The 19,021-nt window shown below is 39.4% G+C and overlaps 1 protein-coding gene across 3 annotated transcripts in view; it reads left to right on the top strand.

Moving 5' to 3' along the window:
- Positions 1-16,772, top strand: part of WDR75 (WD repeat domain 75) — a 32,548-nt gene extending 15,776 nt beyond the window's left edge. For all 3 annotated transcript variants that reach the window (XM_081336803.1, XM_081336804.1, XM_081336805.1), the window contains 12 exons: positions 724-783; positions 893-1,008; positions 4,585-4,760; positions 5,971-6,134; positions 7,661-7,841; positions 9,213-9,307; positions 10,942-11,037; positions 12,402-12,571; positions 13,758-13,817; positions 14,810-14,950; positions 15,046-15,131; positions 16,480-16,772. In XM_081336803.1, the coding sequence (XP_081192929.1) occupies positions 724-783; positions 893-1,008; positions 4,585-4,760; positions 5,971-6,134; positions 7,661-7,841; positions 9,213-9,307; positions 10,942-11,037; positions 12,402-12,571; positions 13,758-13,817; positions 14,810-14,950; positions 15,046-15,131; positions 16,480-16,687 (1,553 nt within the window). In that variant the 3' untranslated portion in view covers positions 16,688-16,772. The remainder of the gene's footprint in view (positions 1-723; positions 784-892; positions 1,009-4,584; positions 4,761-5,970; positions 6,135-7,660; positions 7,842-9,212; positions 9,308-10,941; positions 11,038-12,401; positions 12,572-13,757; positions 13,818-14,809; positions 14,951-15,045; positions 15,132-16,479) is intronic.
- The last annotated feature ends 2,249 nt before the right edge of the window (positions 16,773-19,021 follow it).

The raw sequence follows: 19,021 nt of genomic DNA, 5'->3' as shown, positions 1-19,021 counted from the left end.
TTCAGCTCATTCCCCTCCCCCACTACCACTTTTCTAGGATGGTCGCGTACCACCTGCTAGGTGCCAATGTACCACAGGTGGTACCCGTACCACTGGTTGAAAAGCCCTGGATTAGACAACCGAAGCTGAAATCTGTCAAGCTCTGGTAGCTACATATACCGATCAATGTTGCTGCACAGGAGGGAGTTAGCTACTTACAGTGACTTACAGTACAAAATGGTCCTGCCTCCCTGTTCTAAAGTAATTTTAATTTTGAACGGCCTTCGAGAATAGCTATGCATTACAGTGGGCTACTTTTGAGGTCACCTGACATTTGGTTAGCTTCGAAGCCTTATCCTAGAACAAGGGTGTCAAACTCGCAACGTCACGTGACGTGTCGTGACGTATCACGACTTTTTGGGTGGGCATAGGTTCGGCATGACGCATCTGGCTCGCAGGCCGGCAGTTTGACACCCCTGTCCTAGAAAGAGGTTTGCTGGCCTCTGTGAAAGCTGCTCAACCAAAGTACTATAGGTTGCCGCTTCCACCAAATTCTTCCAAGCCTAATTACAGAAATGCTGCCAAGATTTAAACAGCCCTCAAAAGCAAGCTCTTTTTCCCCCCACTAACAGAAATACCTTCTGATCTAGCAGATATTCTGAATTGTCCAATTGTAGATGATAACCTTTCTCTACCTTCTGTGAGCCTTATTTCTTACGTTTATTAACTTCTTTTTATACACAGAGATAGTAATCATACATAGCAACCTGAAAGTTTCTGCAGTAATTCAAGGATTAATCAAAGGTATGTAGGGTAAAGGTTTGGGGATGGGGGGGTGAGGGTGGGGATGGAATTGTTTTTTGTGTTTTAGGAAGAAATGCCCTTCTGCTTCATACCATTTTCTTTATTTCAGGCAGTGATGTCAAGACTGGTTTGATAGTTGACCCAAGAACGAAAGCTTTAGTTCTAAATGGCAAGCCTGGACACCTGCAGTTCTATTCACTGCAAAATGATAAATTATTGTACAATGTAAGTTAAACTAGTGAATATGTGATAAAGCCTTGTAAATTCAGGGAAGTTACTAGCTTACAAATGAGCTTGTGTTTCCATTCAACCAGCTGAGAAGGAAAATACCCAGTATTGCCCTCATAACAAGCTGAAAAAAATATTTTATTAGGTAAACTAATATCAGGATATTAGAACTTAGCAGTAGGTTTCTCTTTGTCTACTCAAGGAGATAGTGGAAAAGAAGAAGAGACTCCAAGGTTGCTAATGGGTTGTTCTAATTACGTACCAGGCAAGTTGTTAAATATATGCCTTTTAAATGCCATCCTCAAGGTACTCAACAAGGCAGGGTGAGCAGTACATTGGTGCTGTGGGAAGGATTTTTTGTGTGAAAATTAAGGGAGTTGTCTCTGTGTATGGGGTAGCCATGAGTTGTGTGATGACATGAATTGGGAGCGGGGATGGTGATGTGATAAGCAGAGTGAAAAGGAAGAAGGTGAAGTACTGAACTTCAGGGTAAGCTTTGCTGACGTTGGAAAAGGCCACGTGATATGGGGGCAAAAGGTAGACTCTGTAGACTCAAAGGTAGACTCAAAGGTAGACTCAAAGAGCCTTGGTGGAGCAGTGGGCTAATGCCTCCTTAAGTAACACCAGCTGCCTGCAATTAGTGCAGGTTCGAGTCCCACCAGGCTCAAGGTTGACTCAGCCTTCCATCCTTCCGAGGTAGGTAAAATGAGGACCCAGATTGTTGGGGGCAATTAAGCTGACTTTGTAATAATGCCGCTTGGGGGGGGGGCGAAAGCCCTAATAAGCAGGCATATACATAGAATGAAGGCTACTGCTAAGCTTGTAAGCCGCCCTGAGTCTTCGGAGAAGGGCGGGATATAAATGGAATTAAATAAATAAATAAATAAATAAATATATAAGTAGAAGTCACTAATGCCATTAGGATTAATGGACAGTGGGCTTAAAGAGAATAAAGTCTCTTGAGTTTCTATACCAAGCAAAGAAATATGGTGATACAAAGTGACGTTGATGGTTGAGTTATACATAGAGGTATGCAAAAGCTTTGAATGGAAGTCACTGAAAAAGCGTGATAAAGGACTGTGTCCTTACGACCAGTAAGACAAGCCTTTTTATTTATTTATTTTTTAAAAAAAATTCAAAACGCAGTCCTATAATTTACCATTGCATGAGAGTAATAGTTATATATCCTCTTATTTTTACTCTAGAAAGGATAGTAAGATAACTAGTGGATTATATGTTTTTCATGCAGAATGTTTAGCAAAGCCTAATTAAAAGAATAAGAAGCTGTAGACAATAGGAAAGTAGTTCTAACACTGCTAGTTTGAAGAGATGAGCCTGAATGGATCGTGGGCTAAGGTAGCTTCATATGTTCAGTCTTCTTTCAGCTGACTGTATGTACTTGCTTCAGTCTTTCTGAAGGCAGTGTTCTATCATTTTATGGTATTTGTGGGATAGGAGTGGCAACAATATATATTTTCTAAAAAAAACCCACCAATAAACAATAAAGAGTAAAATATTAAAAAACCTGGATAAATAATTGGAAATATTTCCCTTCCTAAATGGTAATAAAAGGCAGAACTGATTTCAATGTCAGTGATAATTTATTTCATAGCATGTATGCTGTTGTAGAAAAAGTAGAATTAACTGTTGCTGTTAAGTTTGTAAGTGAAAGACTTGCAAAAAGTATTCCAGGGAGGACTGGAAGTATGGGATTTCAGGTGTATACTATTTGTATACTATTTGTGACTAAGACTTTGTAATTTAGTTTTGCATATGGTAGCTATGTTTTTCACTTGAAAACATGTATAATTCCATCCATAGAATAATAGCAAAGTATGTTATGGCACCAAGCCATAATGTACGTATGAAAAACAAATAAGAATTCAACTTGAAAACTATTAATGAATTTTAATTCTACCTAAAGATGGAATTCTTTATAAAAGAATTTTATAAAGAATCATATAAGATATTGTAGTTAATTATTGATTTTAGTAACCTCCTAAACTTCTTAGTTGGTACAAGATAGTTTAATGTATAGCATTAATCTAACACTATTTTGAAATTTTAATTTAATCTTATGTTTGTTTAACACAGTGAAAGATGAGGTGAAATGACCAGACATCATTATTTATTTATTTATTTAAATATATTGGCCGCCCAACTCTAGCGGACTCTTGTTGGTGTACAAAACTAAAAAAAAACGAATAAACAGCTAGAAACATGAACATATTAAGCATCAAAATTGAAATGGGCTGGAATTGAATACTTTCATCAAAGGGTTGCATTGTATACAATGTAAAACATGCAAAATAACAGAGATCATCCAAAATTGTGATCTTACTGAGCAAGCAGTATAATGGAATGAAACAATTGTTCATTTTTATAAAGAACACCAACTACAGATGCTTAGTAGCAAATCCTAAAGAATGGTGGTGAATGTTGCAAGGCGCATTTTGGTATCTATGCCTCCTTGACTCACCCTAATTTTAGGTTGCCTCCTTCCTTGTACAGGTAGTCCTCAACTGACGACCACAGTTGAGCCCAAACTTTCTGTTGCTAAGTGAGACTGTGGTTAAGTTAATGTCCCATTTTACAACCTTTCTTTCCACAGTTGTTAGGTGAATCTGGCTTGCCCATTGACTGCTTGTCAGAAGGTCGCAGAAGTCGATCACGTGGCCCTGCAATTTACAACATTGCAACCGTCATAAATACGAGTCAATTGCCAGGCATCTGAATTTTGATCAGATGGCCTTAGGGCAGGGGTAGGCAACCTTGGCTCTTTTATGACTCGTGGACTTCAACTCAATTCTGGAATTGTTGTAACTTTGAATGGGTCACTAAACGAAGAGTCGTAAGCCAAGAACTACCGATATTGCTTAGTTTAGAGAAGATGGATATACCTCCTGCAAAGTCTTTGGTCCTGATTTGATTTTGACTTGCCTCCAAATGTGGTGTTGTTGTTAGCTGCGAAGTTGTGTCCGACCCATCGCGACCCTATGGACAACGTTCCTCCAGGCCTTCCTGTCCTCTACCATCTTCTGGAGTCCATTTAAGCTCACGCCTCCTGCTTCAGTGACTCCATCCAGCCACCTCATTCTCTGTCGTCCCATTCTTCTCTTGCCGTCAATCTTTCCCAGCATTAGGCTCTTCTCCAGTGAGTCCTTCCTTCTCATTAGGTGGCCAAAGTATTTGAGTTTTAGCTTCAGGATCTGGCCTTCTAAAGAGCAGTCAGGGTTGATCTCCTCTAGGACTGACCGGTTTGATCGCCTTGCAGTCCAAGGGACTCGCAGGAGTCTTCTCCAGCACCATAGTTCAAAGGCCTCGATTCTTTGGCGCTCAGCCTTTCTTATGGTCCAGCTTTTACTGCCATACATTGCAACTGGGAAGACCATAGCCTTGACTATACACACTTTTGTTGGCAGGGTGATGTCTCTGCTTTTTAGTGTGCTGTCTAGATTTGCCATGGCTTTCCTCGCCAGGAGCAAGCGTCTTTTAATTTCTTGGCTTCTTTACCTCCAAATGTACCTGAGCCTAAACATTTCTTTTGCCTCTCCCTCTTTCCGAAATGCCCAGCTGGATGTTGTGCAGCAGGAGTATATTCATCAGTCGGGTCTGGACCAGATTGACTTACTGAAAGCTGCGTTTCATTCCAAAGGCGACTGGCTGGCTACTGTGGAGCAACGGCAAGGAAGCGGCAGTGAGGTTGAGATGCAGCTGAAGCTCTGGGCCTACAGTGAGCAGACACAAAGGTAAACATGTTTGAATTTGTGCTGGACAAAGGGAGTCGTACTCCTATAGCTTCTACCTTGCAGGGCAGTAACATGCCCCCGAGATCATTTTAAAGCATAGATTTTGCTTTTAGGCATGGAGAATGAATATCAAGACTTCAAGTGTCTCATGAGCCCGAGGACGGGTCATTTTTTTCAGGATTGGCATTTTTTTACAGCGTTATTTTGAGCCCCAGGGAAGCAGAGCACTGACTTCATGACACAGTGCAAGTGGGCAGTAACACCGTTTTTTTCAGGGAGGGATAGATTTTTTGAGGGGGAAAAATTGTGACTTATGTGCTGACCCTCCAATTAATCTTAACCTGGTCACTCTCTGCATTCCCAGCTAAAACAGCCAAAGAACTGAAGTCCAACTTACCTAGTGGAGCATCTTCTCAGTGTTCTCAGCGTTTCAGCTACTTTTGCATTCTGGCTTCTATTTTTGTCCAAGTATAAATGTATATCATTTGCACTAAGTTGACCATACTAATTATCAGCGGAGTACTTAGGAAACCGAATGATGAAATTTATGGAACTAGTGGCAATCTACCTTATTTCTCATTCCCATTCCATTTATATAATTAACATAATACAACAGATGATTTCTGATAGTTGGACAATTCCAGTGATATCTATAAATCACCTCCTAGTTCCAATAAGTAGAGAGAGGTCTTAGAAGCCTTACATTGCTGTAGCCTCTTTCTAATGTTCGAGGATATGAATTCGACAGAAGGGTGTTACCGTACAGGAAAGATACACGCTTCTATTAGGGCTATTTAATGTAAATGGGAATGTTGAAACAACACTTCAAAATAAGATAATGGCAAAGCAGTTCTGTGCCACATCCCCCCAATTGTATGGATATTTACGTGTAATTCATCAGGAGTCAAGCTCAACTCAGAGGCAACTACCACGTTTTATATCTTGATGGTTTATAACCAGATCCGTTTCTTACACTGACTGTTTCTATCAGTGGTACAGTAGTATAGAATGTACCGCTTTTATTTGAGGATAAAAATGCAACACCATCGATTGGAAATTATAATATCCAATAATTATGCCATCCATTTACTTGATGTGATCATTGTTCAGAATTAAATATGTCATATATCAAGCCAGCATAATATTACAAGCCTTGAAGCCCATTTACTTTATGAGAATACTTTAATATATATATATATTTTTATGTTAGCTTTACTCTAAACACACGAATAAATACACCGCATGAGGACTGCATTACAGCGATGTGTTTCCGTGGCACAGATGGCTCTGAAAATGTAACCCCAACTCTGGTAACAACCAGCAATGATGGACACTTCAAGGTCTGGATGCTGCTGGTGGATAAAGAGAGTGAAAGTAAGTAATATGGGGAGAGTAGCCTTCATTCATTTGCAACATGAATAAAGTGTTCAGTTTGGGCTTTTTAATGAACGTGAGGAATTTGAGGAACAGCTGAGGATTGATTGCAGTGCAGGTGACAATTTCCTGGTTGGTTCTCTAAATCTGTAAAAGGCCGTTGTGTGTGCTGAAGGCTAAAGAAAAAAGAATCTTTATGAAATTTCTAAAACTCAGATAAGCAGCATGACTTACTTTTATTTTTCTGTTTCCTTCTGGAGTATGTATGTATGTATGTATATATGTATTTAAATAGGTAGAAATTAGCTCTATGTAGAGAGACGTGACTCTGTCACTTAACTGTTCTATGTTCAGTAGAATTTGACCATTTGCAAACTTTGCAACTGGAATAAAATCATATATACTACAAGAGAAAAAGACTTTAGTGTAGCTGTGATTGAACTTCTTTGTCCTGTGCCTAGTTGATGGCAACTAGGATAGGATAGGAACTCTCTTAACTGTAGTATTTTCTTATCCCTTTACATTCAATCATGAAAGCTTGCTGATCTTTATGGGACCATTTTTGTGGAGATGTAAGATTCTTTGTTTACCCCCTTAATTTTAAGTTTCTGCATTTTTCCATGTGTAAAATACCTACTCTTGTAGCAAAGAGTGCTGTTTATACTTGAAAGTTATTTATGGTTTTCATAATCTGGGCATTTAAAGTGGCAGGTAGGAGCACCTATTTGAAGAAGTTTCTATCTTGCTATTTTGAGTGTAGTGTTTGGGTCTTTTTGCTTGTGTGTTCGTTTCTTGATGTGGTATATCCAGATGTTGTATTAAATGTACTGTGTCTTTCATGACACTAAATTCTCTCTTCCATGTGGTCTGAAAGGAGATGGTTACCAAGAAAAACTGCAGCCCTGGGCACAAATTAGTGATTGCAAATATCTTATTAAGAAGCCTTGTCTGTGGATTTATGTTTGCATCAGGCAAACCTATGCAGTTGTGGCTGGTAGCCTAGGATTTTTTTTTGAACAAAGTACAAATACGTCACTTATATATGGCCGTGCTTTTAGCAAGATTCCATTTTATGTAGAAATAAACTTAAATAGCAAAGATTTGGTTTTTTTCTTCACTTTTTAGCTTGCCATGGCAAGTATTACTCCCACACAGTGGTCTCTTGGTTCAGAAATTTCTGCCTCTTGGACAGAAATGTTCCCCAGCAATCTGTGGCTTTTCCTGCTTCAGAAAAAGAGAGAGTAGCATGCGGTTTGCGTGGAATTGCTCCGCTGGACTATCGACATGGACTAAACTCTCCTCTTTCTCTTCCAGTGGAAAAAGAAAATGGGGCCTCGTTGGTGCCACATTAGTTTGGTATTGCTCCGTTGCAAAGAACTGGGAGTTTTCTTGCAAGGAAAGGAGCAAGTGAATGCCTCACAAGAAAACCAGACCAAATTTGTGAAATTAAAATTCTCACACGATTTTTTTTCATGCCATCCGGCTAACATTTCTATGCCTTTTCCTAAATCCGTGTACCCCAACAGATGAAAGCGTAACTTGGACCTGCGATTTTGTGGGAAGCTATCATAATTACCGAGCTACAAATTGCTGCTTCTCTGAAGATGGCTCTTTACTCGCTGTTAGCTTTGACAAAACAATCACCCTGTGGGATTCTGAATCATGGGATTTAAAATGCACTTTCTGCCATCCTCCAGGGACGATAACGTATGTACTTGTTGTATGCTTGTTCTTCTGGGCCTTACAGCTTTGCTTATTTAGTATTTAAATGACTTTTTTAAAAGTTCATTTGACAAGCGTAGTGTTGCAGTTTTCAAAAGTGTGTCTGAAATGCTCTTCTCGGCTTACAGCCTGCCCTAATTCATTTTAGAACAGGATCTGACAATAGAGACAACAGTCTTCGTAAATTAACTCATTTTCTGTGCCTGGAACAGCACATGCAGCATGTATAATTTTAGCTTAGATCAGGACCCTTTTGGTTAAGAATAAAATGGGGGAAGAGAGATAATGGGGAAAAGTTGAGCTTAAAAAAAATGTAAAATTGCTCTTCTATGAAACTAAAATACGCATTGGAATAACAAGCAAAGCCATTGGGCCCTCTCTTGTATTTATTTCTGAACTTCCTGCATCCAGTACAGGGAGCCTGGTTAACAGGAATGATTAAATCAGCAATTCATTATAATTGAGGACTGTGGCTGCATTTGTGTTTCTCAGTAAATAGACCACCCTTTTTAAGTGTGAGCACTTGTGATACAATATTCTTAAATAGGTAAATTAACAGCTATAGTTCTCAATGCCTCTCTCTGCCCTCAGTCTGCTTGAATTCCTCGCATTGGGTTGCTGCGGTAGTCAAAGCCAGTTCCTCCTAATTTACTGTTCCGTCAGCAAGACGGTTTCAGAAAACCTCTAAAATTGATCATGACCTCCTGCCTGTCAGCACTTGCAGAGAGCAGTGTTATCTGGAATGGTTTCAACAGAACCGGTTGCTCGGAAGGTGCTCTCTCTTTTTCTCCCCAAATGACTTCCTTGACCCTTTCTGTGTAAACATTTGCTTGAGTGCTGTAGGAGGTTTGAACTGTATGCTTGTAAAATGGAATTTGTTCCCAGGTCTGTACATATAGTCGCTGCTAGGAGATGTAGGTTAAAAAGGCCATAAAGTTGCTCGGTGGTGAAATTGGAAGGCTTTGGCTAATCTTCTGAACGTCCAGCTGGCCAGAACATCAGGGATGTCCTTCCTTTTGCAGGAACTTTTTCGATGACCTTCTTGTTTACCGTTGTTCTCCAAACCATAATAGATAAGTTGCTGTTGAGCATACAGTATATCACTTGGAAGTATATCTTTGGTCAGCATAAGAGTCTTATAGCCAAATTTGAGAAGTGAGTTTCTGAGATAGACCCTGGATAATGTAGTGTGTGTGGGGGGTCATATTATGAAATATCTCACTGAGCTGGGGACGATCAGCTCTTTTTCCACCAGTTTCAATCCTGGATGCTGACGAATATAGCAGTGAATTTTACTGGCGGGATTTGGAGTTGGGCAACTATTCTGACCTTTCCTTCCTTTCTTCCTTCCTTTAGGACCCTATGCTTTGGGAGGCTCATTTCTTCCAAATATCTCCTTGGCACCACCAGCAGTGGCTTCTTGTGCTGCTGGAACTTGCTGAATTGTTCATGTAAGTCTTTGCTTTTACTTCTTGCATCCTCTTTTCTCCCTTGGAATTTTATGCTACAGTAACACAACAGTTGAAAGAAGGGGTCAGTGCAAACAAAACCAATCAGTTTTGATTTCATCTGGGAAAAGAAAAATCCTTCCAGTAAATGTTTAACAATAAAGGGCAGGTTAATCCACTAGCACAGGGGTAGGCAGCCTTGGCTCTTTTATGACTCGTGGACTTCAACTCCCAGAATTCCTGAGCCAGCCATGCTGAGGGAAAAGAGAGTTTCCAAGCTGAGTCATGCTGGCTCAGGAATTCTGGGAGTTGAAGTCCACGAGTCATAAAAGAGCCAAGGTTGCCTACCCCTGCACTAGCACATGCACTGGATTACTGTTACTAACTACCACCTATTATTCATTTGTGGTACATTTGCCAAAAGATACTGAGTTAATCTGTGTCTTTTTGACAAATGGCCAGAATTGTTGTTCTGCTTAAAACTAAGCTGTTAAAGAGATGCATGAAGTCTAATTACATAAAATTAGATGGATTTTTTTACATTAAATACAAATTGAAATGAGTAATTTAGCATCAGCAAATTTATTCCATAGTCTAGTTTAGGATGCTGTTAGTAATCCTGTCGGGAAGAGTTATTTTGCTAGTCCTACACGAGGGAAACTCAATGACACTTATACATGTGGATAGCCTGGAGTGGAGCTGGGAGAGGGATAGCTGCCTGTCCCCCTCCTATAAATTCAGAGAATTGGAAGTTCTTCCAGAAGAGTTTTGAGGAGCTGCTGGAGAGTTGGGAAGAAAGACATATTTTAGGAATAAATAAATGATTAACAAAAATCCAGGCAACTAAACAATATCTGAAAGCCACAAGACAAAATATTCTAATAATCAAACAAGAGGGGGACCAGCAGAGTTGGGTGCCTCAGTAGAAAACGTTCCATCTCCTAGCCCTGAAACATTGAGCAGGTAGGTCTCTCTTGACAACCTGAGAAGACTAGGGTGTTAGACCATCGGTCCCCAAACCTGGCGGCCCAGCCGGGTGGGGGGGAAGGAGAGGGTTGGGAATAGGCCACGGCCTGGTAGTGGGCCACAGCCCAGGGGTTGAGGACCTCTCTGTTAAAGGGATCTAAATAGTAACCATTATATGAAAATTATGCTTTTTTGTCTGTTTTTACTCTTGGCCAAAGTGTAATCTGTCTTTGTCCAATGGATTTAGAGAAAACCAGTTGTCTACTGGAGCACATTTTAATGTATTTTATTATTAATCTGAAAAAGACTAATAGTGAAATATATGATCAGTTGAGTTCGAACAGTTCGTTATTTCAAAATGTGAATCTGTCAGGGCTATGTATGGTCCCTCCTTTCCAGGTGAGCTAAACAATCTTTAGAGCTGATGGTGGCCAAAATGTGATTGATGGATTTCAGGACACTTTTGAGATCCTGTTGGGTAACCTTAGGCCAGCCATCATTGTGGAACACCCTCTTAGTCTCATCCCTTATGCAGACCCTACTCAAAATATTTTGAAAGTTGCATTTGAACTGAATCTGCCCCTCTTGCAAGTTGTGCCCTTCCTAGAAAAAAAATAATTCTTTTCATAGTCTGTGGTTCTTTTTACTGACCTGATTATTTTTCTTTTCAGTGGAATGGAGTGCCCAGTTACGTGTCAACATTCTTCAGCCTGATCATCTGTCTGAGAATATTGTCGCAATTTCTCAGCACTCAGAATATTCAGATGGTGAGAACAAAGAGGCCTTTCTACTTTGTGTAGAATGGTTGATCCCAGTTGTGGTATTATCATGCCTAGAAAAATATTTTAGATTTAATGCCACTTAAAACAAACTTTTTAACTAGGCTGAACCTGGAAACTTAGATCCTACCAAAAACTTACAGGAAATCCAGCGTAGTTAGTTTTTCAATCTTTTCCTTTGCTTTGATACTGCCTGACCTTTCTGCAGAGGCCTCTTGAATATGTGTAAAGTACAGAGGGATGCTGAGGTAGAATAATTGCCAAATATTGATTAATGGTGGAACTTCTGAAATGAATTTTATCTTAGGATCAAAACCCAATTACTCACTGTATTTGGAATAAAGGTTTCTTACATATAGAGGGAGTTAATTTCCTTTTGGGATATCTATCTGTTAGTTATTACTTAATCTCTTAGTGTTAAAGCAGCTTCTGGTTTTCAGATTTTTACTACAGAGGAAGAAAAGATGTTTTTAAAGAGAACCTAGTAATCTTGATACCAGTTTTATAATATTACTGTTTCACTTTATGAACAAGCCATTTTGGTTGAGAAAATAAGAGAAAAAGTACAGAGTTCTGTGTCTGAATCCCGTTAAGAAACTGTCATGGTGAGTAGGAGTGAAGGCCATATTAAAAAATCAGAATCTTTTTTACCATTCCTTTTCCTGAACAGTAGCCATCTCCACTTGATTTTCTCCAAATCTAGAGGTTAGGATTTTGAACCAGCATGATAGTTGGAAATTCAAGGAGTTATGAGTCCCAGTCTATTAATGGGACTAGTTGGGGCAGGCTCAACTAGCTTATTTCTCATCAAAGAGGTGTCATCTGGCAGTGGTTTTCTCACACTATCACAACTATAATGAGGCGGTTTGGCTCTTCCTGCCAGATTAATTGTTAAGTTGGCCTTATACAAGATCGATTAGCAATATCAAGGCTGGGACTCCATGCTCTTGGGATCGTTGTGGCTTTGTAACTCAATGAGTTCAACTCTGAGTCAGAAAAACAGACGGTTGTTTTCAAACCTATGGAACCAGACCTATGGAACCGCTTGCCGGTTGAGCTCCGGACGGCCCCCGACCTTCGCTCCTTCCGGCGCGATCTCAAAACCTTCCTTTTTGAACAAGCTGGCCTGGTCTGATGGGATGGGGTTGGGTTTTATAAATCGGTTTTAACTTTTAATGTGTTTTAATTTATTACGGGCATTGCTGTTTAATTACTTTTTAATTTTTGTATCTTGTTTTTTATTATGTATTGCCCTGTTCACCGCCCTGAGTCCTTCGGGAGAAGGGCGGTATACAAATTAAATTATTAAATTAATTTAAATTAAAAGCTAAAGATATTCTTCTCTGCTTTAGTGTTTGTGTTCAAGCCCAGCGAACCACGGCCCTTGTGTATCCAAAGGAATGTCTGCAAAGGGAAAGTCCAGTGGGCTGTCTTTGTTCCAAGAGATGTGCCTGAATGTATTACCTCTGAAAAATACCAGTGGCTTAGCCAGTCTCAGTTTTATTTTCTGACCGAAACGCACGTAAGTTCCGAGTTTATTAAAATGATTTAGAGCAGGGGTGTCAAACTGCCGGCTTGCGGGCTGGTTGCATCATGCTGAGGCCGCGCCCACCCCAGCTCCAGCAATGCAAAAAAAGTTGCGATATGTCATGACACATCACTTAGAGTGAAATTGGTAGGGATGACTAACAGATCTGAAAAAAGGCTATAATATTCATTTTTGCCAGTCTTTACAATAGACCAGGCACGTCAAACTGCTGGCCCGCGGGCCGGATGCATCATACTGAAATCACGCTCACCCCATTGCCGGGAATGGGGAAAAAAGTTGCGATACGTCACGCGATGTCACGTGATGTCGTGAGTCTGACATGCTTGCAATAGACTGTCATTACAATATTGTCCTAGTTGGGGTGGGACATAGAAACAAGAAAAATTAGCTTAAAGAGTCTTGTGTTTTCTGACTCCTATGTATATTTAATCTGAATGCTTTTATTTTTTCAAAAATGTTTTTAGTATTTTTAATTGCAATATATTTTTTTAATTGTAATTCCACCCCCCTCCCCCCCAAAAAAGGTTATTAACTGGGATGGACAGCTATAGAAATTGCATACATACATATTCTTCAAGTACTAATGACACACTCTGCTTGCTTGTTTAGAAATAGGTCCTGTTTGTTCAGAGGCTCTTAACTCCATTTAGGATTGCAACCTAGATAAACTATATTGAGCCAGCTATGTTTTGACATTTATGGGCTTCTCTGAGCAACCTGCATTTTGCATATTTCTTAACTGTGTCAAGATATAGATTATTTTCCTGCAATCTAATTCCAGCCAGCCATACTATGCTGACATGAAATTTGGCCTGTCTAAATCCAATATTGCTTTCTATGAATGCTGTACTTGGTTTGTGGGTAATGTATTTCACCCCAACAGCACTAAAAAAAAGGTCATTATTAGAGGGAAAGGAAATTCCCTATAATAATATTTAAAAGGAAAGGCATTGTTCCAAAGAGTAACAAATATTTTTTTTACTATCCCCCATGTTTTGGCTAACGACCACATCTCATATTTAAATTCACCTAGTTCTATATCCATATGCTTCTGGACTGGTATTTTGAATGGTGTGCGCCATTTTAAAAACTCAATGTAATTATAAGGATACCTTTCCTGTCTGTAATCTTGCTTTTCTTTTCCCTTTTGATTGTGTAGGAATTAATGACTTTTAGCACAAAGACCCCAGAAGAGAGACTTACGCCTTCCAGTAGACAGGTATTAATTTTCGTAGCTAAATGACTTATGAAATGAATGAAAACCCTTTTTTGAATGCTGAGTCATATTAAAATATTTCAGTGAAGAATGCAATGGAGTCTTGAGGCGTGGCCTACCTCAGTGAGTGTCTCTGGATCCAAAAGGCTGTGTCAAAATTTTTCCCCTGCTCCATCTACAACGCTACCTCTTTTCACATCGTTCTTAATTTTTCATGTCTCATCACGGGACACCTATCTTTCACCTTCTTTGGCCAGGATAGTATTGAATCTTTCATTTAAGATGGCAAACACTTGACTATGGGAAAGGCTGAGACACCCATCTACATGGTGGATACCAATACAGATGGAATAGTGAGAGTTGCCAATTAAGTTTTAAATGCTTGAGTAAAAATGATATCTGCAGATAATTTTAGCTTTGTTTTAGTTGAAAGAGTGAAGGTTTCTTTGGAAGAAAATACTGCATTCAAGGATTGATCCAAGATGGGTACGATATTTAATTTTTCCAAATTAAAAATCTATCTTCAATAGTATAAATATATATTAAAATTTACAATCGGGTTAAGATAAAGCAATTCCAAATGACAATTGGCCTTCATCTCAAGGACCTGTAGTACCTTTCTTGGAGATTTTGGGCTCTTAAAAATCATGGAGAAGGCACTAAGCTGGTCATGGATTGTACTAATCTTCTGGCCAGGTATTGCTAATTCAACCTTGCCTTCCTAATCTGGTACCACCCAAGCAAGTAGAAGGATGCTTTCTGCAATTCCCTCTGCTGGCAGCATATTATAGATAGACACTCTAGTTCCACCAGGATACAAAGGCTGACCTAGTTAATGACTGCCTATCATCATGTTGCACCTGACTGCTGAACAAGCATGTGCTCCAAAGATAAGTTACTGTTTTCTTGTTTTGTAGCACTTTTGTCCCTGTGCTTGAAAATAACTTGCCTATGCCTTAATGTAGATGTGGTTGTTTTTTCCATCTCCTTTTTAGTTAGCAGTTGAGGAGAGCATCTCCATGACTCCTTTTTGCCTCTTACTGGGGAAGCATCGGCAGCAAATGAAAGAGGGAATGGATATTGGGAAAGTTCCTGTGCAGAATCTGCTAGGTCAAGAATCGCCTGCTGTTAAAGAAGTAAGAATGGATCTAACCCACACTCGGAATTTATGCATTTGCAATGACCTCTTAAGAAAGTGCCCTAGTCTCACCGGCCTGTGTTTTCTCCCCAGCTGCTTCATACTCCAGCACATGTGTTACCTTCAGCTTCTTTCTTATGTCCTCTTTTTATTCACTCTTTGCTGGTGCCTAGAACAAGGTAAGAAACCCGAGAGGTCGCTCAGATGTAATATACTAAAAATGTATTGTCCAATTTTGGTTGAGATGGGATCCAAACGCAGAGATACCCATGTAGGCTGCATGTATGCTGCTGTGTTCAGAGAATTACAAGACATCGCCCTGGCAGGAGTTCTAGAAATGAATCAGCTACTGTCACCTCTCCATCAAACCCCCAAATCCCTTGTTAGGATTAGATTATTTGCCAAGGCATGTACTTCCTCTGCCATTTTTTTTCTTTTTTACTTTGTACACTTTCCTTTCTTGTCCAACTGATGGAAAGTAAGTGAAATATCAGCTCGAAGATAGGGATGCTTCCTCTTGTATTTAGGATATATCTAGAAAGTTTAGAAATTTGTGGACCCAAAACCTTCGCCCCTCTTCCAAAGTTGTCTGCAGGAAGGGGGTCAGGACGCGCAATCATGCAGTCAACATGCTTCCTTTTTTTACCGTCTTATATGTGGAGTTTTGATCACATGGGTTGTAACTCTTAAGGTTGACCCTGTTTGGACATATCTGCCGATGACCATAATCCCTTCAGGGCTGTTCTTTCTGGTCCTTTATTGATCCAGGTTTTTTTTTTTTTTTACTCTTTGGAGCTTTTTCAGGGAGTGGAGGATTTAATCATTTGGAGTATCTCATTAGCAAAGAAAGAATTCATGGAATTCTTGGAATAGTTTTAGTCCCAGTTGGGTTCTTCAGCTTGCAAGATCAATACCCTGGATTTGGTCCTAATCAAATCCATCTGGTATTGATCAGATTTTCTGCAGATATTCTGCCCCAAGACCCTGGAGATTGTCAGTCACCAACCTTCTTGATTTCAACTTTTCAAATTTCAACTCTACAGATGCCACAAGGGAATCCTCACTGAATTGCTGCACCAATGTAGCCTTGCCAGGAGGCAAAATATCTGCCCCCCAAAACAAACCCAAATCAAAGCCTCATTATTGATCTCCCAAAGCACAGAGTATCTGACTGCCAAGTATGCATATTAACCTAATAATAGCTCCTCTTCCCCCCCCCCCCCACAGGATATACTGCAAATGCATACAATGCTGGCACCTCAAGGAAAATGCCTGGCTTTCCCTGATGTAGCTTGGTATATATACAAACTCCATCTGTGCCTGTTGTATAGGGGGGGAAAAATCTGAAAATATGTATTTAAGGAATTTGTGTTCCTTTTTATACTAAAACCGTTCAGGAAAACATTTTAAGAAGAAAGGAGGACTATTTGCAGTGGAATTGCTGACTGAGATAACTTGCTAGGCTTTTTTTGGCATTATTTTGAGACAAATAGACGAATGGTTTATATAATTCTTTTTTTTTAACAGCACTAGTGAAATTGCTGATGAAGTGGAAATGCTAAGTGACAGTGAAGAGAAGGAGTCCGAAGAGGAATCTGAGGTTATTGAAGTTTGCCCAGAGGCTTCACAGACAACAGAATGCTTTGGGGAGAGTGTATCTAAATTATCAAAACTTCAGGAAAGAGAACTTCGTAAATTAAGGAAATTGGACTACAGCTGGGCCTCTGGACTCTAAACATGTAACATTTGCAGACTTTCTTTTCTTTCTTTTTTTTTACATATTTCTTCCAGTAATTTAATAAAAAGCCAAATAAAAGTTAGCTTTCTTTGTCACTTTTGCTATTAATATAAGATAAATCTTCAGGGCATTCTTAGATATCACCCATCATAGGCTTGAGCATGCTTGCTTTAAAAAAAAGAGAGCTTTGTGATGAAAATAGGGCTTCCTTTTATGTGTTACTTTTGGCCAAGATTCAAGAGCATTACAATTCAAGTGTTTGTGTAAATGCATCTTATTTTAGACATAGGAAGCATTTACCTGCTTGCGTTTAAAAATAATAATAATAATGCTGTAACACGGAAGCTAAGGGATCTTTGCTGGAGAAGAAAAGCAGTAACCATTTTGAGCTGAAAGAACTATTTGCTAATCTGCATTCCTGAAATGTCTAGAGATGCCTGGGGCAGAGTTTGGAAATCTTAAGACATACAAAACAAATCCTCTTTTGTCAAATGCAGGCAGTAGAAATGAAATTAAGAGGTCATTGAGGATGCTGAAAAATAGCAGTCTGTGCAAAACAGTTGATCAGAAAAGAAAATTTCAAGCGTTAAGGAGTGTGTGTCTGTATGTTGGGACGAGGGGGCTCTTGTGAATTTGATACTGTAAACAGTGTTGGTTCAGAATAATTTTCCCCTTAGCACTGTTTCTTACAGTAAACAGCTTTAGAAACAAAAAATGACGGCCCAAGAATGTTCTAATTTGTATAAATCACCAGCAAAACTATTTTTTAAATAATTTGCATTAAGGTTTACAGTTATAAAGATAAAAAACTAAAAAAAAAGGAAATTTATTTCTAGTTCCTTCTAGCGTCAAAGCTTGAAATTCTCATTTTTTTTCTAATCAGAAGCATTTTCTCATGGGAAGGTTTCTTCTATTTAATTTCATAATCTTTATATATTTTTGATAGAATTCTGAGCAACTCACAGGAAGATTTGAAATTAATTTCAAAGTCTTATTTCAGATTCATCTGCCTTCTTAGTCTGGTTATGCCTTTCCAGAACCAATGTTCTAATCACTCTCATTTCAAATTCATCTAGCTCCTTAGTCTATTTATACCTGTCCAGGATCAATTTTCTAATCACTCTTTCGCTGTTTATTCTGAAATAAGTGTGTTTTTTTTAAAAAAAAATCCTTAAACTTGCATGAAACGTCTTTCCCTGAAGTGATACTTGCTGTTTTGGAGATTCTTAATCTCCCAAAAATTGTTAACAAGCAATTTTCAGAAATGATTTAAGAAAGGAAGTGTGCGAACCTTGAGCCCATAATGGTGCCGATTGTGGCTTGGCAAAGATTTTTATTTTTATTTTTTTATTTTAATCCCATTTATATCCCGCCCTTCTCCGAAGATTCAGGGCGGGTTACAATTTAAGCACAAACCAATGTGCTTAGCAATAGCCTTCATTCTATGTATATGCCTGCTTATTAGGGCTTTCGCCCCCCCCTCCCCCCAAGTGGCATTATTACAAAGTCAGCTTATTGCCCCCAACAATCTGGGTCCTCATTTTACCTACCTCGGAAGGATGGAAGGCTGAGTCAACCTTGAGCCTGGTGGGATGTGAACCTGCACTAATTGCAGGCAGCTGGTGTTACTTAAGGAGGCATTAGCCCACTGCTCCACCAAGGTGGGATGGCAGTCCCTCAGCTCTCCAGAGCCCCAAATCTGCTGGAGATTACTATCTTATGGTGTCCTCACAGGTACTATCTGGAGTGCTTGTGGATGGTCCTGAGTCCTTTCTTTTTCTGGAGAGGAATTCCAAGAAGCAGATCACTTCACCGGCTCATCAATCTGCCACGGTCAGTTCTGCTGTCAGTGGAGCCGCCTTCAGTTGGCTATTGCTTCTCCAGAAGTCCAGCAAAACTATTTTTGCAACGAGTACGCTAACCAAAAAAAGATTTAATGTGGATCTTCAAGATAATGTTTTAAACAAAATTACTTTAGAATCGGGAGTAAACATGGATGCCCATTATTTAAGACTGCACCTATTTTGTCTAGATCAGCTTTGGAATAACTGGGGAAAATAATCACTGCAGTACTGTATGAGAAATGTAATAACAATGACACTCAAGCCCCTAACAGCAGCATATAATCAAAATCCATACAGAATCACATTAGTTAGGTGTAAGTGCCAGGAAAATTTTTTTATACAATGTTGGGAACTAAGAAAAACTACAGAGCTCAGTTGTTAGCAAATACATTATTGAGACTAGATTAATGAATAGATTAAAGCATAGCTGACTCAGGAATTCTGGGAGTTGAAGTCCACGAGTCATAAAAGAGCCAAGGTTGCCTAC

Source organism: Vipera berus, assembly GCF_964194415.1.
Source record: "Vipera berus genome assembly, chromosome: 1".
Taxonomy (NCBI): Eukaryota; Metazoa; Chordata; class Lepidosauria; order Squamata; family Viperidae; genus Vipera; species Vipera berus.
The sequence above is the reverse complement of the archived record's forward strand: the minus strand, read 5'-3'. Positions and strand labels throughout refer to the sequence as shown.